The sequence below is a fragment of the Haliotis cracherodii genome, unplaced genomic scaffold, assembly GCF_022045235.1.
Source record: "Haliotis cracherodii isolate W230 unplaced genomic scaffold, xgHalCrac1.p SCAF_5, whole genome shotgun sequence".
NCBI classification, from domain to species: Eukaryota; Metazoa; Mollusca; class Gastropoda; order Lepetellida; family Haliotidae; genus Haliotis; species Haliotis cracherodii.
The window spans coordinates 41221722-41249490 of record NW_027266308.1 but is presented as its reverse complement, the minus strand read 5'-3'; the positions used below and the strand labels follow the sequence as shown (position 1 = coordinate 41249490).

General features: G+C 40.3%; 1 protein-coding gene across 1 annotated transcript in view; it reads left to right on the top strand.

Annotated features, from left to right (window-relative positions):
- The window catches only part of LOC139442224 (anaphase-promoting complex subunit 1-like), a 56367-nt gene extending 44778 nt beyond the window's left edge, over positions 1-11589 (top strand). Inside the window, exons 45-51 of the mRNA XM_071223007.1 lie at positions 1378-1445; positions 2153-2228; positions 3615-3677; positions 5635-5715; positions 6794-7079; positions 7609-7740; positions 10369-11589. Coding sequence (XP_071079108.1) covers positions 1378-1445; positions 2153-2228; positions 3615-3677; positions 5635-5715; positions 6794-7079; positions 7609-7740; positions 10369-10466 — 804 coding nt within the window. The 3' untranslated portion in view covers positions 10467-11589. The remainder of the gene's footprint in view (positions 1-1377; positions 1446-2152; positions 2229-3614; positions 3678-5634; positions 5716-6793; positions 7080-7608; positions 7741-10368) is intronic.
- The last annotated feature ends 16180 nt before the right edge of the window (positions 11590-27769 follow it).

Genomic DNA, 27769 nt, shown 5'->3' with positions numbered 1-27769 from the left:
CGACTTTATTAGGGTAGTGGTCCAAGTTTACTTCATTATGGTAGTGACCCAAGTCGAACTTATTGAGGTAGAGGTCCAAGTTGACCTTGTTGAGGTAGTAATCCAAGTCGACTTTATTACAGTAGTGGTCCAAGTTTACTTCATTAAGGTAGTGACCCAAGTTGACCTTGTTGAGGTAGTGATCCAAGTCGACTTTATTACGGTAGTGGTCCAAGTTTACTTCATTAAGGTAGTGACCCAAGTCGAACTTATTGAGGTAGAGGTCCAAGTTGACCTTGTTGAGGTAGTAATCCAAGTCGACTTTATTACAGTAGTGGTCCAAGTTTACTTCATTAAGGTAGTGACCCAAGTTGACGTTGTTGAGGTAGTGATCCAAGTCGACTTTATTAGGGTAGTGGTCCAAGTTTACTTCATTAAGGTAGTGACCCAAGTCGAACTTATTGAGGTAGAGATCCAAGTTGACGTTGTTGAGGTAGTGATCCAAGTCAACCTTATTAGGGTAGTGATCCAAGGTGATATTTTTAAGGTAGTGATCCAAGTTTACATTTTTAAGGTAGTGAACCAAGTTGACCTTATTAAGGGAGTGATCCCAGTTTACCTTATTAAGGTAAGGATCCCAGTTGACCTTATTGAGGTAGTGTTCCAAGTTGACCTAAATATAGGTTGTGATCCCAGTTAACCTTATTAAGGTTAGGTAGGGATACAAGTTGACATTATTAAGGTAGTGATCCAAGTTGACTTCATTAAGGTAGTGATCCAAGTCGACCTTATCGAGGTAGTGATCCAAGTTGACCTAATTAAGGTAGTGATTCAAGTTGACCTAAATAAGGACTATTAAAAGTACATTACTGTGTACCCATTATTCATGAATCTGGAAATCACTGGGAACCTGTTTGGATTAACAGAGTGGCACTGTACTAACGACACATAATAGCTTTAAGCATACCCTGACTCTTTAGTTGTTCGACCGCCTCCGTCGTCTAGTGGTAGAGTGTCCACCCGGAGAGTGGAAGGTACAGGGTTCGATCCCCGGCCGCGTCATACCAAAAGGCGTTAAAAGATGGTACTTGTTGTTATCCTGTCTGGCGCTCAGCATTAAGGGGCTAAAACAAGGACTGGTTGGCTCGGAGTCAGTATACTGTGTCTGAGTGGGGTATTCATGTTAAACTGCGGCATGGTATCTCTGTGTGCTAGCACTATCAATCGGCATCAGTCCAGACTAGTACAAGCAGCCACACACACACACATGTACATGCACGTCGCTTTATAAGTGGAATAATCTTGGACGCGACGTTAAACCCAATTTCACCTCACCTCACCTTTAGTTGTTCATTTTCAGTAAGCCTCAACACCATGTTAAATGACTTGTATTTGCAGATCAAGGTCCTGGGGCCCAGATATTGGCCTGTTACATTCCGTGTTGACAAAAACTGGAACACGATCATGTAAGTAAAACCACTTTTAAGCAGGAAGGCTTTTGTTTCATTTTGTTTATTTCACAAATTGTTGTTTGTTTGGCTATGACCATTTTGTAGCCATGATGAATGTAACATCTACATGATCTAGCACGGGATACAAAATAAACATATTCCATGAAGTAGGTTAACAGTTAGAACTTACTGTGGTTGTGGGGCGGTCGGGTAGCCTAATGGTTACAGCGTTCGCTCGTCACGCCGAAGACCCGGGTTCGATTCCCGACATGGGTACAATGTGTGAAGCCCATTTCTGGTGTCCCGTGATATTGCTGGAATATTGCTAAAAGCGGCGTAAAACCATACTCACTCACTCACTCACTCAGTACTGTGGTTGTAGTGTACATTAATGTGTTCAGGAAATTGTGTGTGGGAATAGCTTAGTCTCATGGTCAAAGCATTTGCTGGTCATGATAAATACTGATTAATTCCAACATGGTTTGGCTGCCAAAGGCACTTGGTTTGAAATCCTAGATACATCCCACTGTGCCGTTGAACAAAACAACCTTAGCACTACGACTGTCGTATGTCTATGTTAAGGTATGTGAGTTACGATCACCTTATCGCTAAGATCGCTGTGTACATGGGGGCCCTGGTCATTGAGTAACCATCGGTGTGTTCAGTATGCTGTATTGTGTAGCAGTGGTGTAGGTGGCTTACATCCATGTTTGTTGTGGCAGGGCTCTGCTCCAGAAGAATGGTACACTCAGTGTGAAGCAGAGGGCCGGACATCTGTCTTACATGGAAGACCCACAGGTTGGTGAAAGTTAATGTTAAAGGTGGACGATTCATTTCTTTGCCTGAAGTCTTTGGTCTTTGTGCTCCAGGTCTGATATAGCATGCTGTTTTCTGGGTGGATACAATCTTCCTATCTAGTGCTGAATAGTTAGTTGATTGTTTACATGTTCCAGGACCACCTCCGTGGTTTAGTAGATAGTAGCATGTCCCTGGAGAGTTGAAAGTCGGTAGTTCGAATCCCATGCCGCATCATATAAAAAACGTGAAAAAAAATGGTGCATATTGTTTCCTCGTCTGGCAAACAGCATTAAGTTAAAACAAGGACTGGCCACCTCGAAATCGGTATTATGTGTCTGAGTGGGATATACCATGTTAAGCTGCGGAATGGTATCTAGGTGGGCTAGTATTATTAACGATTTAACTGGCATGAGTACAAGCAGACACACATGCATGCATGAAATAAAACATTACATGCCACTTCTCTCTCCTCACTTAATGCATCTTTAGATCCAGGGCCACATGTGGAGGCCTGAATCTGCTATAGTGACCTTACTATATGCAGTCTAGCCTTGTCTTTTTAAAGTGTGAAACCATTCTCCCTGGGTCAGAGAATTTATTGTTTTTTTGAAGCCCCAATCAACTGCTTTCATGGAGGAGTGTTTGATTAATCATGAAAAACAAGACAATTTTCTGTAGCCATTTTCCTCCAGATTTTTATTTTTATCATCCAAGACTGGCTTCGATATTAGATATTGTTTGGGTGAGATCAAGCAATATGCCTTATATTAGGAAATATCGCTACAATGAAATTTTATGTTGCTTTGCAGACCATTGTGACTTCATCGGTTACCACAATGTCACAATCAAATGACATCACTAGTCTCTCGGATACTTAATCTTGTAAACTATACTGAAGACTGTTATTACAGGTTACTAACTGAATACCAGTGAAGATCCGGGTTAGAATAGGTCTTCAGCAATCCATGCTTGCCATTAAAGGAGACTATGCATGTCGCAAGAGGTGACTAATTGGATTGGGTGGTCAGGCTCGCTGACTTGGTTGATGCATGTTATATCCCAATTGCGTGGATCGATGCTCATGATGTCAATCAATGGATTGTCTGGTCCAGACTTGATTTATTTACAGACTGTCATCATATAGCTGGAATATAGCTGAGTATGGTGTTAACAAACAAACAAACAAAAGACGCAATACAAACTGAAAAAAAGGTGTAGGAATGATTTTGAAACTTTTACCGACTCGTATTGGGAGGTTTAATATAAAAAAACCACTTGAGTAAGATTCTCTATTTCTCTTGTAAATTAGCCTTACTTAGATTTTAGCAGTGATATAACAGTGTCATGTTGAATGCCAGTATCCAGATATTGTTCTTGTGTTTGCAGGGTTATCGCAGTATGCTTGCTAAATCTCTCACTTCGGACCATTCATGTCACTGTTCAAATAAGGTCAGTACACATTCACAGTTACACTATTGCAGTATTAGTCATTCCACATGATGAGAAAGGCCGACAGTTAGCTCGGAGGCTATTAGAGAGTTGATGCAGGTGCTTTTGTTAAGCTGTGTGGGGATTTAGGGTTAGAATATAGGCCCCCAGCAACTTATGCTGGTCGTAATAGGTGACTAGATGGATCAGGTCATCAGGTTCAGTGACCAGGTTGATAAAGTGACATCATACTACGAGGGCCATTCAATATATAACCAGCCTCAGCTATTTATCAGATCTTAACGGTTGTGTGCTTGTCACGTGCTGTGCACCAATGTATGTCGCGTGCATAGACAAAATTTCCCTGAGGAAATTGTATTTGAAGTCACACACATGATCTATAAAGATGGCAAGGGTAGATTCTGCCAAATTTTCGTCAAAGGTTGAATACAGGGCTGTTATTAGGTACCTCTACTTAAAAGGAAAACCGGGAAAGGAGATACATGATGAATTGTCAGATGTTTATGGTGACAGTGCACCTTCGTATGCACAGGTCAAATTCTGGGTTGCAGAATTTAAGAGGGGTCGGGTGAACCTGGAAGATGAGCCACGCCCTGGCAGGCCTGTAGACCAATGACCAAACCAGTGAAGCTGTGAGACAACTGGTTGTCAAAGACAGGCGAATGAAGGTGTCAGAAATGGCCAAGGCCTTGGACATTTCAGAGGGAAGTGTCCATACCATTTTGCATGATCGTCTGGGTATGAGGAAGCTGTCTGCCCGATGGGTCCCGAAATGTCTGAGTGATGATCAGAAGGCTGTACGTGCGTCAATGTGTCAGGCACTTTTGACGCAATGCAGTCGGGATGCAGACAACTTTATGGAGAGAATTGTTACTGGTGATGAAACCTGGGTACACAACAATGACCCAGAAACCAAAGAACAGAGTAAGCAGTGGACTGGCTTTGCTTCACCCCGTCCCAAAAAGTTTAAGACTCAACCATCGGCTGGCAAAGTCATGGCAACCATCTTTTGGGATACCAAAGGGGTCTTGCTCATTGACTACTTGCCACGTCGCCAGACTGTTACTGGAGAGTACTACTCCGGGTGGTGGTTACACAAACAACCCCATTGTTTCTATCACAACGGGCTTTTAGCTCTCACACATCGCTGGACAAAGTGCATAGACCTCAATGGTGGTTATGTGGAAAAAGGAGAAGTGAGGAGCAGTAGCAAATAGGTTAGGCTGGTTATATATTGAATGGCCCTCGTATGACGTCGAGGATCATTGTTCACAACATTAATCACTGGATTGTCTGGTCCAGACTTGATTATTTAGTGATCCATTAAACAACTAAAAACAAACAAAACTCAGATTATTGCCTGAAAAATTATTTTCATATTTTCTGAATGGATACCCATGTGTCTCTTCGAGCAATGCATTTGTATCAGAATGGATAGAAAAGTAAATAAATAACAGGTTTTTTTCTTTCTGGTACCATAGGACTTCAGCAACCCATGCTTGCAGTAAAAAGGCTTATATGCTTGTCTTAAGAGGCGACTAACAGGATTTGGTGGTCAGGCTCGCTGTCTTGCTTGATGCATGTCATTGTTTGCGTAGATCGATGCTCATGATGTCAATCACTGGATTGTCTGGTCCAGATTTGATTATTTACAGACTGCCGTCATATAGCTGGAATATTGCTGAGTGCGGCGTTGAACAACAAACAATAAATACATCTTTCTGTTATGTCTATTGATACTATTGATTGTGTAGCAGCATTGTTGTTAACTATTAATCTTTTAATGCATCAATGCCTCATACCATGGATGACTGCAATGCATCAAGTTTGATTGATCGTTACAGCCCTATTGACACCCATGTATTCCTGTGTAAACTGGACAGACATGTTGCACTTAACGTTTGTTGAAAGAGTATTGCTTCATTTATCAGTTCATGTATGTTTGTATTGTTACCAGCCAAACATCATCAAGTCTTTCACATCGGACCCACGGATTATAGCATTAGCAGAGTTTTTCCTCAAGTCCAAAGAGGACATGGTGAGTCAAGACAATGAGTTGCTCATTTTATTAATGAAATCTTCAAGTTGCTAATGACTAAGCAATGAGACAGGAAGAGTCTTAGGGTAGACATTGAGACTTGGTTTCATTATAACCCCTTGCATCTCTCCAGTGTGATGTGCCCAAAGGCGTGAAGCATGACAACTAGAGAATAAGCAATGAGCTATGAGGAAATACGGATTATCTGCCTGGAGGGAATGAATGGTGTTAATCCCGAGGTTTAGGGCAATCGATTAACATTAACAGCTTTCATTCACGAGGGACGGATAATCCATAATTCCGATTTGTTAAAGTATGTTATTTCATGTATTACTCATTGACATCATAAGAGCGAAAATTAAGGGAAAATGTTTGAAATGTCAGCCCTACGGATAAATTTCACTGAAGGGACCCTATTGTTCCGATGACGTAATTTAATCAATTTGTGACATCATGAACAATGGATGACGTCATATTGTAATTGTGGATGATGTCATTGTTGCATTGTTTTTCTCAGTCATGCTAGAATCTGCTTATCACAGGTTTGAAACCCAGTTGCTCCCTGATTATAATTCTTGGTCATAGCCATGCTCGTGATGTTGGTAATTATCAACCTGCTTCACTTAAGGCTTTCCTCCCACCATGAGCAATTCCTGTTCCATGATGGGGCACGTTTGGCCCAGTCATCTAAGGCACCGCAATTTGCTGTGCATGCAGAGTTGCATCCCTTGGACATGCCAGAAATCTATGATTATGGGTTCAAATCCCAATTCGGCCCGATTATGTTCCTGTTTGTCAGAACCATACCCGTGCTTGTTGTTTCACCAAAGTGTTAAACGTCTGAGATTAGCATCACTTAGGGCTTTCCTCCCACATTAAACTGACATGCCGTGATAAAACTGGAATACTGTAAAGACGGCGTTAAACCAAACTCACTCACTCACTGTTCCAGGGGGCGGTCGGGTGGCCTAGTGGTTAAGCGTTTGCTCATCACGCCGAAAACCCCGGTCCTCCACTGTGATATTACTGGAATACTGTTTAAGTTGGTGTTAAACCCAACACTTACTCACTGTTCCAGGACCTGTCCACGGTGCAGGAGCTGTCCACTGTTGTGTATGAGTGTGTGACCCAGGAGAAGCCTGAAGCCACCTGCCTCCACTTCATCCTGGAGCAGCTCATCCACCAGTGTCAGAAGGGGCTCCACACCACCGGGGTGTGGCAGCTCAAGCTGGTGCTGGCTTACTACACCAGCAGGTACCGCATCAACCACACCGCAGAGGACCAGCCACAACACCTCCTGGAGATGGAGTTCTTACTCTGCCTGAAGAGACATCTGGAGGACACCCTGGATAAGTGGCATATAGGTGAGTGTTGAGGTGCTCATAGTCTTCTTGGGGCGGTCGGGTATCCTAGTGGTTAAAGCGTTGGCTCGTCACTCCGAAAACCTGGGTTCGATTCCCGACATGGGTACAATGTGTGAAGCCCATTTCTGGTGTCCCCCCCCCCTGTGATATTGTTGTGTAAAACCTTACTCACTCACTCACTCACACATAGTCTTCTTGATACAGGTTTTATTATCAGGTCGAGTGAACTCATGTTATTTCGCGTTGTTGACTGTCCATATGTCCTTCGTTATCTGTTACACTTTTCGACATTTACTTTGAAAGTTTTCAATCAAAATGAACTTTGCTTGAACGATCCCAGCTATTGTGTCTGTAGAAAACTGCTCACAGAATTCTGATCCAATTTGAACATTTAGGCTGCAGCAGCAATTTTAATATTTAATATTAATTGTTCCCATTTTACAGCAAGCTCTGCATGTATCATTATGAAGTCTGATATATAATCTATGTAGTGGTATGTGGTGTAGTTTTCTGTATGTGTTTCCTGCAGACAATGTGGAGTTGTTCCTGCGTTACCTGAAGGGGGAGGAGATGAAGGGGCAGGAGATCACCTGTCTGTCGGGATTCCTAGCATGGTTCGACATCCCCCACCCAGAAGATATTGCTCCAGTATTAGCTAAAGGTTGGTGTGGCTGTTGTATAAACTGTAGCTATGACTGTGGCTGTTATGGTTGCTATTGTTTCAACTGTAAACGTGTCTGTGGCTGTGATTTTGGCTGAAGTCATTACTGACTGTGGTTATTTGTAGCTGTGGCTGTGATTTTGGCTGTGGTCGTAACTGACTGTGGTTATTTGTAGCTGTGGCTGTGATTTTGGCTGTGGTCGTAACTAACTGTGGTTGTTTATAGCTGTAGCTGTGGCTGTGATTGTGGCTGAGGTTGTAGCTAACTGTGGTTGTTTGTAGCTGTGGCTGTGATTTTGTTTATAGCTGTAGCTGTGGCTGTGATTGTGGCTGAGGTTGTAGCTAACTGTGGTTAACTGTGGTTGTTTGTAGCTCTGGCTGTGATTGTGGCTGAGTTCGTGAGTAACTGTGGTTGTTTGTAGCTGTGGCTGTGATTGTGTTTATAGCTGTAGCTGTGGCTCTGATTGTGGCTGAGGTTGTAGCTAACTGTGGTTAACTGTGGTTGTTTGTAGCTGTGGCTGTGATTGTGTTTATAGCTGTAGCTGTGGCTGGGGTTGTAGCTAACTGTGGTTAACTGTGGTTGTTTGTAGCTGTGGCTGTGATTGTGTTTATAGCTGTAGCTGTGGCTGAGGTTGTAGCTAACTGTGGTTGTTTGTAGCTGTGGCTGTGATTGTGTTTATAGCTGTAGCTGTGGCTGTGATTGTGGCTGAGGTTGTAGCTTACTGTGGTTAGCTGTGGTTGTTTGTAGCTGTGGCTGTGATTGTGTTTATAGCTGTAGCTGTGACTGTGATTGTGGCTGAGGTTGTAGCTAACTGTGGTTGTTTGTAGCTGTGGTTGTGATTGTGTTTATAGCTGTAGCTGTGGCTCTGATTGTGGCTGAGGTTGTAGCTAACTGTGGTTAACTGTGGTTGTTTGTAGCTGTGGCTGTGATTGTGTTTATAGCTGTAGCTGTGGCTGGGGTTGTAGCTAACTGTGGTTAACTGTGGTTGTTTGTAGCTGTGGCTGTGATTGTGTTTATAGCTGTAGCTGTGGCTGAGGTTGTAGCTAACTGTGGTTGTTTGTAGCTCTGGCTGTGATTGTGTTTATAGCTGTAGCTGTGGCTGTGATTGTGGCTGAGGTTGTAGCTTACTGTGGTTAACTGTGGTTGTTTGTAGCTGTGGCTGTGATTGTGTTTATAGCTGTAGCTGTGGCTGTGATTGTGGCTTAGGTTGTAGCTAACTGTGGTTGTTTGTAGCTGTGGCTGTGATTGTGTTTATAGCTGTAGCTGTGGCTCTGATTGTGGCTGAGGTTGTAGCTAACTGTGGTTGTTTGTAGCTCTGGCTGTGATTGTGTTTATAGCTGTAGCTGTGGCTCTGATTGTGGCTGAGGTCGTAACTGTCACTGTTGCTTTTACTGAACTGGTTGCTGTGTCTGTGTCTGTGTCTGTGTCTGTGACTGACTGTGACCATGGTTGTAACTGTAACTGTAGCTGTGACCATGGCTGTTGTTTTACCGGTACATGTGGCTGAGGCTGTGACTGTGGTTGTTGCTGTAGCTGTGTTTCTGTCTCTTGCTGAACTGGTGGCTGTGGCTGTAGCTGTGATTGTAATCATGGTTTGAGGCTGAAAATAAAACAAAAATTGGTTCTCAGGCAATAGCTTTTGAAAATAACGTGCAGCCCTTTTTTTTGTATAAGGGGAGTTTTTCATAACTAGAATGAGGAGGCTTTCAAGGTGTGCGTGCATGCGTGCGTGCGTGCGTGCGTGCGTGCGTGTTATACACAGGGTTGAGTATTTTATGTGTTTTTTTCCGCAACACAAAGACATTACTGAAATACCATGTCAACAAATCCGTACTGAAATACTCCAATTAATCCTTGTAATTACAAGGTTGTAGAAAGTGTTTTCATTATATATCTGGACTTATGTTAGTAATCTATTTTATTTACAGCAACCACGGTCATATTACCGCTAATGACGCCTTGAAACAAACTTTAGTGGATAGAGAATGGATATATATATATTTCATACATGCCATACATTGAATCGCTGAAGGTCATACTTGTTGTAGTTTGACAATTATATGTCAACATTAAGTTTTCGCAATCGCGGGCGCATAGACGGTGATTGGTCAAATTCTTCCATTCGAAAACACTTCCAGCAATGGGCGATCAGCTGAACCAAAGTGCAACGCTTATGGTTATTAATTTATTTCACATATATATAGTAAAGCTGCAACTACACGTGATATTGGAATAAATTATTCCTGATAAAATAATAGCTTCAGATACAATTCTTCCGCTCATTGTATCAAAATTCTTTTAAGTTATATTATTGGCCGAATCACCGGTAGATTCCGAGAAAAGTGTATACAGCTGAATGCTACTTCCGGCTTAGTTTACGAGACAAGACGCATGGTAATCTTAATCTTTGCATATCAAACAATGCCTTTCAGAACAGGAAATACAATTTAATCGGCTAATCATTATGTTTAGTGATGTTTTATTTCAAATTTGTACTGACACAAGTTTAATTGATATAATCTGTTCTGTTTCCCTGAATTCGTCTTGGCTTTGAATGTTGTATCTGTTGTTGTGCTCTTATACACTCATTGGTATGAATTATTTTTGTAATTTCGTTCGTGTTGCAGGAGCGTCCAGTCTCCCGGTGTTGTGTAAGCATCTGCCTGGACTCAGTGTTGTGACAATCATGAGGCTCCTAGCCTCCAGACAATCGGCCTCCACGTGACCGCCACCCTTGGCAGAGTCATTCCATCATAACAGTACTACACAAGCTGAAGGCCACCCTCTTAAATCAAATGTCTCGTCTGCTGATCTACTGATTCACAGCAAGACAAGCGAAGGAACATTCCTGACCACAGTCAACTGACCACTGGCCACACAGTGTCCAGACTTTGCATCGTCATCTCAAGTACAACACAAGACACGTTGAGACTCAACCTTGGCCATAGAGTAGTGTCTACATTTTCGTAATCATTTCAGAACAATGCTCATCGAGGGCCCTGTTCTCCAGTCAGGGGCCCTCTAGTACTGTAGTGTTATGTCCTCAGATCAACTAATGGACAGCAGAGGTGGAATTTAGGGACTCTCTCCTTGTGATCCTTGACCAGTCACTACATTATCTTTGTTTACACTACACAGCTCATGTTAAAGGGACACTCTCCTTCACAAAAATGACCAATAGCCACTGCATAGTGTCCAGTCAATCCAGTACATGTTAAAGGGACACTCTCCTTCAATAATTGTTGGCCTTCATAGTGTCCAGTCTATCCATTGACGGCTGAAACACAACACATTACATGTTAAAGGGACACTCTCCTTCAATAACTGTTGGTCTTCATAGTGTCCAGTCAATCCACATATTTGAAGGACACTCTCCTTCAGTCAAATCACTATAATGGCCATATGGCATGGTCCAGTCATTCTATTGTCATGTTAACACAACACAGTACGGTTTGAGGGTCATTCTCTTTCAGCATGTTCAGTCAAGTGTTGTCCAATCATCTCTTATTCTGCTCGATTCTTGTTATGCAACCTCTGGTATAGTTAATGACCTGCTGCCACAATATAGTTCAATCCTTCTGTGTCAACCACAGTCAACCACAGTCAACCACTGTGATGTGCTACCCTTCCTAGTGTTGCAAGTCCACATTGTCTTCTGTGTTTGTATCAGTGTTATGACATCACACATCAAAAAATAACATGTGGGACATATAGCCACACTGGAGACTGGAGACGTTCATGTTCTTAACAGACAAAGCTGGTGAACATGTTTCCATTGTCATACTCATTTCATGACTTGACCATTGAAATGTGTTTGGGACTGTTTTGGGTGATATGCATGGTAAGCTGAGGGAGCAGACAGTCTTCTCAAAATTGTGTTGCCATAGAAACAAGTGTTGAAGTCTATGCTGAGCTGAGGGAGAAGACAGTCTTCTCAAAATTGTGTTGCCATAGAAACAAGTGTTGAGGTCAATGCTGAGCTGAGGGAGAAGACAGTCTTCTCAATATTGTGTTGCCATAGAAACAAGTGTTGCGGTCTATGCTGAGCTGAGGGAGAAGACAGTCTTATCAATATTGTGTTGTCATGGAGAGAAGCTGAGCTGAGGGAGAAGACAGTCTTCTCAATATTGTGTTGCCATAGAAACAAGTGTTGCGTTCTATGCTGAGCAGAGGGAGAAGACATTCTTGTCACTATTGTGTTGCCATGGAAAGGAAACAAGTGTTGAGGCCTATGTTGAGTCACCATTTGTCTTTGCTTGTAGGAAGCTTGTCAGTTTCTGAATATTAAGATATTATGTCGGGGATGAGCAGGCAAGAAACAAACCAGAACTGACATTGGATGCATGGCACTTGAAAGCAGGTATGCCCATGGCAGAAGTCTAAATGTACAGTACCTAGTCCAGCTTCAATGCTTTTTTTCACAACAGTATCTGTCCACGTTAGTAAGTTTAACATGTGAACCAAAGGTTTGCATTAGCTAGAGAACCATTATGAATCTCTAATTTTCCATTCTTCCTTCATGCTAAGACACTGGGAAGGCTCTGTCATATAAGTTTGTTCTGTCAGCCTGTCCCATATGCAATATTATGAGCATCATCATGACTATCTCACCACAACCCATTGCCACACCTACACCCTTAGTCTATCTACTTTATGCCTCACCCCTCACCCCTCACCCATGCCCATCGTGATGCCACATCCTACTTTTTTGCCCCACCCTCATCCACACCCATACTCCACTTGCCTTCCAGATCCCTCATCCATGCCCACATATATTTATATGACTTGACTTAAGCCCACACCACACCCATATCTCTAACACAAGCCTGTAAACCAAGGTGGTAGGGGGTTAAGCTTATATACTCACTACCAAAAGAAACTCAACCATGGAAGCATATTGAGAAGTATGTACGTTAGGAAGAGATGTCACCAATGTGTACCACTTATTGACAAAACAAACAGTCAAGTGTTACCAGCGTGTCTTTATTCTTATCACAATATGCTACACATGATTTCCAAACTTTACACGCTAATCTTACAAGAGACAATATGTGCGTCTCGAGTCATGAATCTATGATGTCAAATGTGATGCATTCATGAGCATGGGTTTACACAACATAACAGTATGTGTGTTTGTGCATCCAACCAACCTAATATCTCTTGAATATGACGAAGTTATTATATGGCAACCAACATGTATGATATTCGCCTTTCTTTTGTTGGTGTGGGGCACGGGTGGCCCAGTCGGCTAGGGCGCCGCAATTCGCTGTGCAGAGTTGTGTCCCTTGGTCGTGCCAGAAACCTATGATTGTGGGTTCGAATCCTGGTTCGCCCTGATTATGTTTCTAGGTTTGTCAGCACCATACCCCTGCTCGTGGGTTTCACCGAAGTGGTAAATGTCTGAGACCTGCATCACTTTGAGCTTTCCTCCCACATTACGCTGACACGCCGTGATATATCTGGAATAATGTTAAAAGCGGCGTTAAACCCAACTGACTCACACACTCTTTTGTTGGTGAATATAAAATATACTGCTCAAATTTTTATGGGGATATTCTGAGTATCAAGCTTGGGAACTGAATGATACTGATTGCTGGGAGATGTTGTCGCACAAATAGTATTCACTATTGCCCCTTCGCTTCAAGTCAAAATAAACAAATTCTTTTCCAATATTGATACCCCAAAGCTTCATAACAGTGTGAAATGTGTCAGTATCCTTATCAAATGTAGAGTAGTATAAATTGATACAGTTTTGCAATCCATATATGTACATCGTGTCTTACAACACTCTCTCTACTTGTTGCCGCCACAAGTGTAGTGTCTATATAAGGAGACGATAGTGACTGTTGCCAGACATACTTCAGTTCTATTCAGTAGTACATCAGTCTTCCACAGCACACAAGGTCAGTCTGCCTCTTTCGCGACTGTGTCACATCTAAGTGAATTGTCCAGCTAATTGTATTTCTCTCACTCATGCACAGCCAGATGTTCAAGCAGTGTCTCTGTCAGACAGTCTGGCTTCCTGACAGGCCAGTGTCATAATCTCGTTGTACCAGTGTTAAGTTCCAGAGTGTTGTTTCCACATGGCTTGCCGATCCCCGTTCAATTAGAATCTCAAGATATATCTTTTTTCAACAATCCTTTGTTTTTATCTGCAATATCCCAAGCGACAAGACTGGATTAATTTTTCATGAAGTGCTGTTACTTGATTAAGTTTCTGTCAGTGTGGAGATTTGAAAGCGGCATTGCAATGAGGATTAAAATCAACTCCCAATCATTCTATTTACATAAAAAGATCCCTAAACAAAACAATGTTTCAGTGCGGCCTTCATTATTAGACTTTGTGTCAGTCAGCACACATGAAGACTGCCAGGAATGCATCAGTAACGCCAGGGCTGCAGTGACCCTCGCTCACCAACATTGCCATACATATATTACGGTACTGTCAAGTTAGCATTTCATGCATCATGAAGATCAAATAGGGGTGTGGGGATTTGTTGTTAAATACTGTACATCAACTGTAAAAAAGTAGTTTGTCTTTATTCCTGTAACAATTGAAGTTTATAATTTATGATCTTGCACATGGGGATGCAAGACAGTCCTCAGTTACACTTGTTTGCATCTCCCATGGAACGACAGGTCACATCATTTGTTTAAATGTTATTTTCAGAATTAAAGCAGTAAACTTATTGATGAAATCGCGGCAGTATGTGTTTGTTGTGTAAAGGGCAATTGTATGTGATTTTGTACATCGATAATTACCAGAATTTTAAATTGTACCCCAGCTATGCACATGATTTTGACTGTTTTGTCTTCTCTTATGTTTTTCTGCATATTTGACGAGGTCATTAGGCTTGTTAGCAAGATACTGTTTCTTGTAATGAATCTCTGGCTGTTTGGCTTGTGTGACTGTGATACAGATATTTGATTTCTCTTGTACATAGCATTTCTGTGCAATGTTAGGAATGGAGATTATATACTACTCAGCTGCTGATAGAGGGACTGGGAGTATCCAGTGGGGTCGGAATGTGACTGATGGCTTGGATATGTTGTCATACAAATAGTATTCAAATTTGCCATGGAACTGAATTGTGACCAGTTCCATTTTTTGTTGATGAAACATAAATACAGTGTTCAAGAAGTTAATTGTCATGTTTTGTCACGGGATGGAATACCTCAGTATCCCTATCGACTGTTGAGTTGTACATTACCGTAAGCCAGTCAACTATCTATTGAACCAGTTTCCTATACTCAGGAGTGATACAGCACATGTCCCTGACATTATTGTGAGGTGTGTTTGTTTCTACACTCATAATATCATGGTGATGATTATTTCAATTTTGCATTTACATCACAATGTTTTCCATTGTTTCACAAATGTACTTAACCTTTGTACAATAACTAAAAACTTCAATTTATATCGAAATCTTAAATCATTTGGGAAATGCACAAGGTGTGATAAGAGCTGGTTTGGCCCACTAGATGTGCCTATTTTAAGAAATGGGGATACCTTTAATGTGTTCATATGAGAATTTCACTTTCGTTAATTTCAGCTATTTCAGGTTAGAGAATTATGACTTCACTAAATGTATAGGTAAGGCTAAAATGTGTCAAAAAGGCTCATTTTAGAGATTTTCAGGAAGCAATTCTCTAATATTTGAACAAGAGCATGTCTTTGACTCAAGCTGATTTTTAGGAGAAGATATGGATAAAAACGGTACAAATATATGGTCAAAAATCAGTTTGGATCACAGACTTCCTCATCCTAAGATTTTCTCTCTCATACATTCGCATGAAATAATCTTGTCAGCCATTGAAACATTTAATAATTTTTATGCGAACATTTCAAAGTTTTCTGACAGTTTAAAGTTAGACTTTTCCAGTGGGCTTAACAGAGCCATGAACGTACCTCATCCTATCACTGAACCATGATGCAAATTTTACTTATGAAACTTAACAAAATGTTTGCATCCTTGTGTTTCTTTTTCACCTAAATTTGAAAATGATTGAACGTTTGAAAAATCTTAATAACATTTATCTTTGTAATTGCTGAACTGGTGAAAGTGAAACTTGGCCCTCATGGTACTACAATGCTGACACCCACGTCTTTGAACAAATTTGTGATCCATTTGTTAATTGTATGAAGAAATTTAAATAATTATAAAAAAATATCAATTGACAAAGAGTATAAACTTTTTTTCTATAAACCACAGGGTCTTGAAAGGGAGAACATTTTGTGAATGATAATTACTTTAAGCAATTTACCTTTGTGTTCAAGGCTTCATGATCAGTGTTCAACTTCATCTCTTGTAGATGCAATCACATTAAAATCTTACCTCCGATTCGATACAGAGAGAGGTATAATGGATGTAAAAGATTTGACTTTATTGTGATTGCTTGTAGATGACGCAGGTGTCAGTTTTTACCCACCTTTCTCCAAAACTGCAGCCCCAAATGCCAGTTCATTCAGGTTGATGTCACCATCTGAGAGTTCACATATAAAATGTCAACAAAATTCAAAATTTGATTTAGGCAAGACCTATTAAATTGTTTTTTTCAGAATCCTGTCGCTTTCAAGACATTTTCACACACAAGCATCCCTGTGTTTGCTGGGTGTGTATTGGACCCCAATGCAGGTTGATAGAGGCGACTAAATTGATTGGTGGTCAGGCTCAGTGATTTGGTTGATGGTATGGATCATTGCTCAATATATCGATCCCTGGATTGTCTGGTCCATTCTTGATCATATACAGGCAGCCTTCATAAAGCTGAAATATTGCACAGTGCGGCGTTAAACAACAAACCAACAAACTAACACATGTGCAGAATAAAGTCTGTAACAGGAAATAGACATGTCCAATAACCTTTTCTTTCATTATTTACAATGACATTAACATTTTGACTAGTTATGTCCCAGCTGAAGTGAAAGGATAGTATTGTTTGCCCCCGAAAAGGATCTTCCCAAAAGATGTGTGTGTATTACACACGGCATATGGGACTGGCCCCTTGTTGTACTAAATATAGATGATTATCATTTAGAAAGTAATGCTTTGTTTCTTTTACACAACTTTGGGACACGCATTTTTCAAAATGGCAATAAGATGGAATGTTTTCTGTATATTGTCATGGTTTATTGTCATATTGAAAAGGAATGACCATATATATTTAGCTTTTGTGGCAGGCTCTATCCACAAGCGTGGGAAAAACTTCAATGGACAAAGTAGTTCAACTTTTCATTATACACTGCTCAATTTTTTATAGGAATATTCTGAGTGTCCAATGCCCACTTGCACAAAGAGATCTTACGCTAAGATGATCGTAACTCTCATACTTTAACATAGGCTTATGATAGTCTTAGCTCTAAGATTGCTTTGTGCAAGTGGACCCAGGTGAGATACTGAATATGACATTGTTATGAGATGTTGTCATACAAATAGTATTCAGTATTGCCATCAATTTCGACACATTTGCAGCAACATTTGAAGTTATAAAATAGTTACTGTAAAGTACACATTCTGTTAAGCAGTGTGAAACATTGCATTACCCCTGTCAAAATTTGAGCAGTATATAAGTCATCATGGATTTCACAGACATAGTCAGACATCAGGACCACTCAACTCAAATCTGACCTGCATTGGTTGGTACTAGCATTATTGTATTGTAATGAAAAGTCTTGTAACAGAATTATTCTTATTTGACACAATATGAATTATTGAGATCACTAATAGAAGCTTTAGTTATTTAATGTGTGATTTTGTGTCTAAATCATGTTACAATGTATCTCAAAATTGATTGATATCATTAGAAAGTTAACATTGATTGTCAACAATAATTTGATTTAAAGATACATTTATCAATAATATGAATTTTTAATGTCCATAAATGAATCATAAGTTCAGTAATGAATATTTGAATTTGTTAGACACTGTTGCACGGCAGAGACTACAACTTTCAACCTCAGTCACTCACCTGGTGTGAGGCTGCCATTAAATTTTCTGAAATATTCATACTGATATTTCTTAGTGACTCTTACTTGAATATTGTCATTGATGACATGTTGCTTACAGGAAGTTTTAGGCAATGATTCCTGTCAGTGATTTAAGTCAGGAATGAACTTCATCCATAGTGTGCCCTCGGGTGTATTGTGCATTTTATTGAACATTACCATGGTGAATGTGGAGAAACAATGAGTGTTGCAATGATAGATGCAATGATTAAATAGAGGATCATGATCATCAAGTCATTTTCAACCCTTTAGCCTTAAGATCATTAGTGACAGACCATTTGTTATTCTGGGTGGGAATGGGAAAAATATACTTTTGCCTGATGTTTTAACACACATGCACACTCACATCCACATCCACATTCACACCCACACCCACACCCACACCAATATCCATATCCACACCCATATCCACATCCACACCCAACCTGCACCAATATCCACACCCACACTCACATTCACACCCACACCAATATCCACACCCACATCCACACCCAACCTGCACCAATATCCACACCCAAACCCACAGCAATATCCACATCCACACCCACACCCACATCCACATCCACACCCATATCCACCTTGCACACCCACAAACACCCCACATCTCTTCATAATTCAGGTAACCTGCAGAGCTTTGTTGCTCTATTTTTCTCTGATTTACAAAATGTTTTACACTCTCACCAAAGTGTTCAGACTAGCCTGTGGCTGTGCTTGGCATATGGTCTTCGAACATGGAAATACAACTGAAAATGTTAATTTATGATTTGGTATTGAAACTACAGTAAACTACGGTTATAACGAACTCAAAGGGACCACTAATTTTAATTCGTTATAAGTTCGTTATAAGCTAATGTACGGAATATATACAGCAAATAGACAGGACCCAAAAAGCAGTTCGTTATATCCGTCAGTTCGTTATAAGCGTGTTCGTTATAACCATAGTTTACTGTATGGCAGTTACAAAGTGACACATACTTGTCCTTCCTCTGTGTCGTGGTGTATCAGAAAGATGGTCGTGCATGACATCAAACACTGTTTGCTCCCACACACTCGCTCACTCATTTGCATTGCTGTCTGCAGATCGTGTGTGTGTTTATCAATAGGATGTCTGTATGTGAAACCCGTCGAAAGAAGAATTCACCCACTGCCAAATGAACATCAAACCAATGTTTTGTACATACATGTACCTGTTATCAATTGTTGAATTGTTTGCAGAAAATAATAAACAATATATCAATATGAATATATTAACTTTTTGGTTATCTAACCTAAATATCTACATACTTATGAGATCCGTGAAGATCCGGGATAGAATATGTTTTCAGAAACCCATGCTTGAAATAAAAGGCGACTATCTGTGTCGTGGTCAGGCTCGCTGATTGGTCGATGCCTGTCAGTCTATCCCAATTGCGTGGATCGATGCTCATGATGTTAATCACTGGATTGTCTGGTCCAGACTCGGTTATTTACAGACCGCCGTCATATAGCTTGAATATTGCTGAGTGCGGCGTTAAACAACAACCAACCAACATACTTATGATGTTTGTTACGTAAATAATGCTATCTCAATAAAAGCAGGGCCGATGGTGTAACCACATGTAAGAAGTTCACTCACAAGAGATTGAAATGATGGCAAATTATTGTAGAAAGCTCGAAGTCCCATGTGTCCTGTTTGATTTGTGGTCAAAGTTGGCTTTGTGTTCAACTGAACCTCCTATTGAAGTGTCCGCTGATCTTCATGCAGAAAGGTATCATATCGAATTAAATTTTCTGAATTAGATATGATTGCATATCAAATTTCTTAAATTATATCCTGCTTTCTGAGGGCGCTGCGGTTCATCCTTCTAACATTTCCAAATAATAACTATTCGCTTTCTCATGTCCTTGAGACATCGAGCCAAGTTAGATATATACTCAAACAAACGACAACCCTGAACTTCCAACAGTTCCTTCAAACACCCAGGTCACCAGTACCCACCTGAACAATTTACGAACAGCCAGTTTAGGAGCAGAATGACAACATTCAAGTGTCTCGGCTCTACTTGAACATCTTGAATAACCCATTTCATTTGATTTCTGATCCAGTTATGTGAGTGAGAGTATCATATTGCAGTAAATGATATGATTTTAATGTTTGTGATTAATAAGGTTTGCTCAGACTTCACTTCAAATTCATAATAGTTTGGGCAGAGATGGCACTGCTGTTAAAGGTGCTGCAATTCCTTGTGCAGAGGAGCATCCCTTTGTTATGCCAGGATATGTTGATCATGGATTCCAAGCCCGATCACACTGACTATAATCCTTAGTTTGTCAGCACCATATCCAAGATGGCTGATTTCACCAAAGTGGAAAACCCCAATGACCTGTGCCACTATGGTAGAACTGTTGAAAGATATTTGCAGGATAAATACATGCAGACAGGTTGGGGTCACGGGCGGTCCTGTCGTCTATGGCGTCGTAATTCTATGTGCAGAGTTGCCAGAAACCTATCGCCCCGATTATGATTCTACGTTCTCAGCACCAAACCCGTGCTCCTTGGTTTCACCAAAGTGGTAAACGTCTAATACGTGCATCACTTCGGGCTTTTATCCCACATGAAGCTAACACGCCGTGATATAACGGGGATAATGTTCAAGGCGCCGTTAAACCAAACTTACTCACTTATACAGACAGATAATGAGTAATTTCAAGTTTCGAGCAAGTCATTCTATGTTGCTCATTGCATTTTAAAGAAACATGAAATTTCAGCCCAACAGAGCAAATAAAATCAATCATCTGTCATTGTGGGATATTCTGAAAAGAAAGTGGAAGTCATATTGGATTGTGGGGCCATATCGTTTCACCTAGCCAATTAGCATTGAGAATCACTGAAAATATTAATGTACAGTAAACTACGGTTAAAACGAACTCAAAGGGACTACTAGTTTTAGTTAGTTATAACCGTAGTTCGTTATAGGCATATATACAGCATAACTACAGCAAATAGTCGGGAACAAAAAAGTAAGTTCGTTATAACCGTCAGTTCGTTATAAGCGTGTTCGTTATAACCGTAGTTTACTGTATGTGCAAAAAATAACACTTTATCTTTCTACCTTAGTCCTAAGTTCTGAGGAATATGTTCCTTGCATGGCAGGAGTACTGCTGTGCTGCGTTAGGCAATAAACCATTACTTTTTTATGCCAATTGTATGAATGCCGGGTGCTACCCGTAGGGCAGGACGAGCTTAACCACCTCGTGAACCCCTGGTGTGATCCCTGATCTCCCGTGGTCCATTCATATAATGTCCGCAGCTATCTGCCCTTTAGGCCAAGTGGAATCTGTTTCGGCAGAAAACATTGGCTGGTTACTCTCTGCATATGCAATCTGTATTTAGACTTGTCTCTCCATACTTCGTGTTGTGTATTAGTTAATTAAACATGGTTTAACACAGCGTTTATTACTTTAGTCTTCATGACAAACTGAAACTGCACTCCTGAAAGCTAGTAAACATTTCGTTTTACAGAAGATGGTCATGCGATTCACAGAAGAGCGAGTGTGGCATAGTTGTCAGTGTTGATTCACCGGCGGTGGGACTCCCTGATCAATTACCCTTCGCTGTCAGAACCTAAACCGCAGCGGGAGTGCAGCGGGAGTGCAGCGGGAAACGACAAACAACACTTTACCCAAACTGTACTGACGGGTTATGGCCTTGATCAGTGTCCCGTTGGACTTCTCACATAATACTAATAATTATCATAATAGTGAGTGAGTGAGTGAGTGAGTTGTGTTTAACGCCGCTTTTAACAGTATTCCAGTTATATCACGGCTTGTCAGCTTAATGTGGTAGGAAAACCCCAAGAGATGCAGGTCTTAGACGTTTACCACTTCGGTGAAACCCACGAACACGGGTATGGTGCTGACAAACCTAGAAACATGATCGGGGCGAACCGGGATTCGAACCCACAATCATAGGTTTCTGGCGTGCCGAAGGGACGCACAGCGAATTGCGGCGCCTTAGAAGACTGGGCCACCCATGCCCCCTATCATAATAAGAATAATACAAATACAACAATCTTCTTCTGAAACGGGCAAGGTAGAAGAAGGAGGATCAGTCAGTTAACTTGGGGTAGGAGTTGTTGACCATCTCGAGGAAGGTCAGGCCTATACGTACTTGGGAATGCAGGTTAGGGACAAACTTCAGAATGCCCATATCATGGAAAAACATCGGACAGTACAAATGTAGGCTTAAGAAAATCAGAGTTCAGAGGTGAATGCTCGCAATCAAGTCAACGCCACAAATACTTGTGCCGCACCCGTCCTTTCATATTCTTTAGGTGTTGGGTATTGGACGTTCAGGGTATCGGCAATCTCACACGAAGAGTCATGTCGGACAATAGATCCCACCACCCTCGCTCTTCCATCAATCGCTTATATTTACCATTTATTATGGGAGGGCGTGGTTTGATTAACTTGGAGGCTCTTAATGATAGAATTGTATTGTGCACTTTCACACACATTTATTTGTCTGATGATCCTCTTTTGAAGCATGTCAAGACTCATGATGAAAGGCATTCCACAGTGGGACATAATCTCAATGTCAGTACTAGTGTTGATCTTGTTGATGGTTCTGTACCGCTGGGCGGCACAGAAATGATGGTCAACCAAGCGAAGTGCCATATCAAGTCGGCATTGTGATTGTAAATCAAATTGTAAACATGAAATAGAGAATATGCAATGAATTTAATGAGACTGTCCAACACACTGTCAGTGTCAGCTTTGGCACAAACACAGTAACTTGAGCGACATAATGTAATGACTCGTTCATTTTATTGCCGTCTTCTTCATTCTTGTGGTTTTGACTTAGAGGTCCATCCATGGCACGAACCAGAATATATTGAGGGCGTCATGGAAAATGATGAATACAAAGCTCTTTGGAATAGGCCAGTATACGACCTCAGACGGATCCAGGCCAACAAACCTGATCTTGTTCTTTTTTATCTATCCAATGAAATCAATTATATCGTTGAGTTTCTGTCCCTTTTGACACTTATGTGATTGACAAGATTCAGGAAAAAACATGGCAAATATGCGGACCTCGCTTGCATCCCAAGGACCAAGTTGTCCGACTCCCCATTTTTCTCGGTGCCTTAGGTTTAGTACCTCCCAATCTGTTGTCTGACATTGGGAGAGTACTCGGTTTTGCTACCAGGAATACAGCCCTTCTGACAATCTGGGTAATGCAGAAGGCTGCAGTGTTGGAAAGTCTTCATAATCTCCGAAAAGTTCTGGGTGGGTTTGACAAGGCAGCGCTTCCTGGGAGAAGTCCCATTCGCTGTCTGGAATGATGAGCCTAACAAGCCTGACTGTGCCAGGATCACCCAAAGACTCTTTGTTGCATTTTACATGTTAATCTATAAATAATAATAATAATGAATGACGATGGGAACTTGGAGCTGGAGCTGGTTGGGAGGCCGTAAACTTCTGTGCTGCATGTAGGTGTGTAATTAGCTGCTGAAAATATACTCGTGACAGACAATAGACTGACCTATAGACAATGGTCAGCCAACAGTGACTACTTTAAGATGACTAGATGTCTCCTTCATTTCTCTATTTGAAGCTGTTAAAATCCCCATTGTAACTGTCACCGTGTAGATGTGGGAAATCAGTTGAAGACCCAATTTTGTCTACAATATGCACTGTGTCGTTTAGGCTCAAGGCTTAAATTGCAATAACAAACTTAAGATCGTGTAATCTTCCCCCAAATTGGCAAGCATGATCGCTCAGGCAGATATTCGATTTGACTTCTGTGACAAGGTCATCAAATTTCAAAGTAGCAGTCATCAGAAATAGGGTTTGCGAATTGATTAAATGATTGTATGACGTTTAGACTATGTGTACAGCTGCTTTATTTGAAGTTTGATACTTTGATATGTAGAAAAATGAATGAAATGTTTGATTACAGATGGCAACCGTTTTTTTTAAAACATCAATGTTGTGAACTCTTTCAAATTGGTGCCCTTAAGAATTATTCTGTCAATCAGTAAATCATTTTTATAAATTCAGTAGCTTGATTTCTATTTGTCATATTGATTAGACTGAAACAAATAAATCCAAATTTAACACATCCATTAAAGTAACGGGTTATTGTTTCTGGCCGAGTTTAGGTTTATACATGTAACTGATGTATACATTGTTGCAACAGGAATGCGAGCGTGTGTTCCAATCTGATTGGTTGAAAAACGTGATTACATGGGATTTGTCTTGTTTGTTGTTTAACGCCGCACTCAGCAATATTCAGGTTATATGACGGCGGTCTGTAAATAATCGAGTTTGGAACAGACGATCCAGTGATCATGAGCATCGATCTACACAACTGGGACACGGTGACATTCATCAACACAGTAATCGAGTAAATAATCAAATCTGGACCAGATGATCCAGTGATCATGAGCATCGATGTACACAACTGGGATACGATGACATTCATCAACAAAGTCATCGAACCTGACCACCGATCCCGCTAGTTGGCTCTTAGGACAAGCATGGGTTGCTCAAGATAATTTCTAACCCGGATCTACACGTGAAGTCCGCAATTGTGGACAATTCACCGCGCATGAATATTGTTTATTCAATCGTGAAAGTGTTCCTCCTTCCTAAGTTGTCAACTCACACACTCCCACCTGACCCAATGCCAATATACATGTTCAGGGTGGCTCGTATCAATAGAGTGAGTGTGGTGTTACGCCGCTGTTAGTAATATTCTAAGAATATCCTGTTATCTGGAGGATGGAGCGTTTGCCTGGAGAGCGGAAGGTCGCTGGTTCGACCACTTTACGCTTCAAAGGACGTTAGGAGATGGTACGTGTTGTTACACTGCCTGGCGTTCGACTTTAAGGGGATATCTATTGATAAGAACCTGGCGGTTCGTAGTCAGTAAATTGTCTTAGTGAGGTATTCATGTTAAAAGTTAAAATCTTTGTAGGCTGGCACCATAAAATCGGCGTAAGTCCAGACAACTACGAGCAGATATATACACACGTGCATGCACGTCGCTAAATTAGTGAAAAAGTTCACCATTCACATCAAAATGTATTATTTTTAAATGGGACATTGTCTAGTCCTCAATACTTGACCACTGGAGTGCCCCAAGGCTCGGTCCTTGTACCCTTTGTATTTATTGTATATGTTAATGGTATTGCGGATAGCCTTCAGTGTGCAACAAGATTGTTTGCAGATGAAACTTCTCAAGGTATTCCTTCCACTGGGCGTCATATTGCAGAAACCATTTTGAACAGAAATCTTGGGTGCATTAACAACAGGGCTTAAACGTGGCTCGTATTATACAATCCAGACAAAACAGAAGGATAATGTTTACACTAAAACAGACATTCAAATCTAAGATTGACATTTCATCCTAAAGAAATTATTACTGTAAGTGCTCATAGCATCTTGGTACAACGTTAACATTTTCTTCGGATGGTAGATGGTCTTTGATAAAATCTATTGCAAAAAATAATTAATTTCATGCGAACATTATAACAATCTCATTAAAATCAGATCTTAGTTCTCGCTACCTCAAAACAAAGATCTGAGGACATCCCGTTAGTGGTCACGTCAGAACGACCTTTCGTCCGACCAATCAGAGCTTCTCTTACCAGATCATGAAAGTGACAGTCGGATTGTGATTTCTAATCATGCAACGTCGAAAACTTTAAAACGGGGTATTCCGAACGATTATTACGGGCTAAACGACTGACATACAATCTGGACCATATATTAGCCATTCGAGAATGTTCCTTTGTTCAGGTTTCAAAGTTTTAATCGAGAATTTGTCAAAATATGTTTCGAAGCGTAGTCGCCAATTTGAAATTAGTGCCGTAAAGCACGAGAAAGTTGCCTTCTGACTGGCTAATGACGACTTCTTGTCAGCCATTCCATTGGTCGGTCAAAGTTCGCAAAAGGTCGGTCTGACGTGACCAGTAAGGGGATGTCCTCAGATCTTTGTTTAGCAGTAGCGAGAACTAAGATCTGATTTATTGAGATTGACATTATAATTAAAAAGAAAGGTACATATAAATAAGAAAGACTCTTTATACTATACATACCAGTTTCATTCGTCCTCACCGTGAACATGCTTGTAGGGTATGGGGTGGTTTCTCATTAGAATTATAGCAATGACTTAATTAAAAAAAACCTCCAGTGACAATTCAATTCAATTCAAAGTTTATTTCAGAAGAAAGGCAATTGGCCCACGTACAATATATTACAAAAATAATTTTTGAGACAGATGTGCGTTTTGTCTAACAAATAGAGAGTTGTATATACACTTTGCACAATTAATCAACATGAATTGCTTATTTCTTGACACTGGAGAGTACAATTTTCTTAAACATGGGTTATGACAATAATATTTTGGGAAATACCTGTTTCTTAAATGCTTATAATATGGACATACTAACATGAAATGGAACTCATCTTCAACAGCTTGCATGTCACAATAATTACAAAGTTTTTGAGAATATTCCACACCACAGCGTCTACCAACATTTTTCATCAAGGATAGCTCACCAGATCGTAACAGAAAAATAATATGTCTATAACGTTGGCTAGATAAATTTGTTTAATAGAATTCAACGTTCAAAAGTAACTTAAATTCTTTAAAGAACATTAATTTACGAGATTCACAAACTTTACTATACCATTCTTGTTGATATCAATCTTTTAGTCTTCGTACAAAGGTATCAATAAATATTTTACAATCACCAACTTCTTGCGAAATCCAAACAAATCCCAATCCATAATCAAATAACATTTTTTAAACAAATGTGACCCATGTAATGCGACCAGCAGCATCTAGAGACATCAATAGTATATAACATTGCTTTGGGTATCTAGTATTAGGTAAATATAATAAATGTAACCAATATTTAATACACCTTTTATGGTAATCAACATACAATCCATATCTACCACAATCTCCTAATACTGCTGCACTTGTTACATGATTTCCAACACCCAAAACAAACTTACAAAATTTCACATGAATTTTTTCAGCTGCTGGCATTTTGTTAAAACTCCACACTTCTGACGAGTACAACAATATGGGCTTTATTTGCATATCAAGAATCTTAAATAAGGCTGAGATAGGAATATTCTTAAAACGAATTCTTATTTGCTTCGATGCACAGAGAGCTTTATTAGCCTTATTCACCAGGGTATTGACGCCCGAAGTCCAACACAAACGGTTTGAAAATATTAAACCCAGGTAGCTGTAATAAGTAGAAACTTTCCAATTCTCTGTATTTTGCCACCATTCCTGAAAACTAAAATTTCAGTTTTATCCAAGTTTACTTGCAATCCCCATTTCAAGCCAAATGTTTAAGTATATCAGTCTTTCTCTGTAGACCAATAACGCTGTCCTCAAATAAACATAAGTCATCTGCATATAATAACAACAAAATGTCAACAAAGTCCTGTCCAACAAAAAATACCTCTCTGCCCTGAAGATGGCAACATATGTTCTAGCTCAATAATAAATAAAGAAAAAAAGGGAACTCAATGGACACCCCTGTCTGACACAACTTAAAGTATCAAAGAATCATGTAATTTCATAATTAGATAACTTAACGGCTGATGTAACTTTGGAGTACATGTCTTTAATTTCCCCAAGAACTCTACCATGTATACCTTTTCTTAACAAAATATACCACAACAGTTAACGATTGCCACAATCAAAGGTTTTTTAAAATCAACAAATAAACAATAAAATCGTCCATTTGTCTTAGATAAGTACTTTTGAATCAAAACCAAAAATATCACCAACTGTGCTATATCCAGTCCGGAAGCCAGCTTGAGATTCTGGAAGCTTTTCAAATATATCATAAAAAAGTTAGTCTTTTGTTCAAAATATATGTAAAAACTTTACCAAATATATCACTAAGGGTAATAACCCTATAATTATTAACGTCAGCTTTGCTCCTTGTCTTATGAAGAGGCTTCAGAAGACCTTGAGCCCAATCCTCTGGGTACTGTCCACTCTGCAA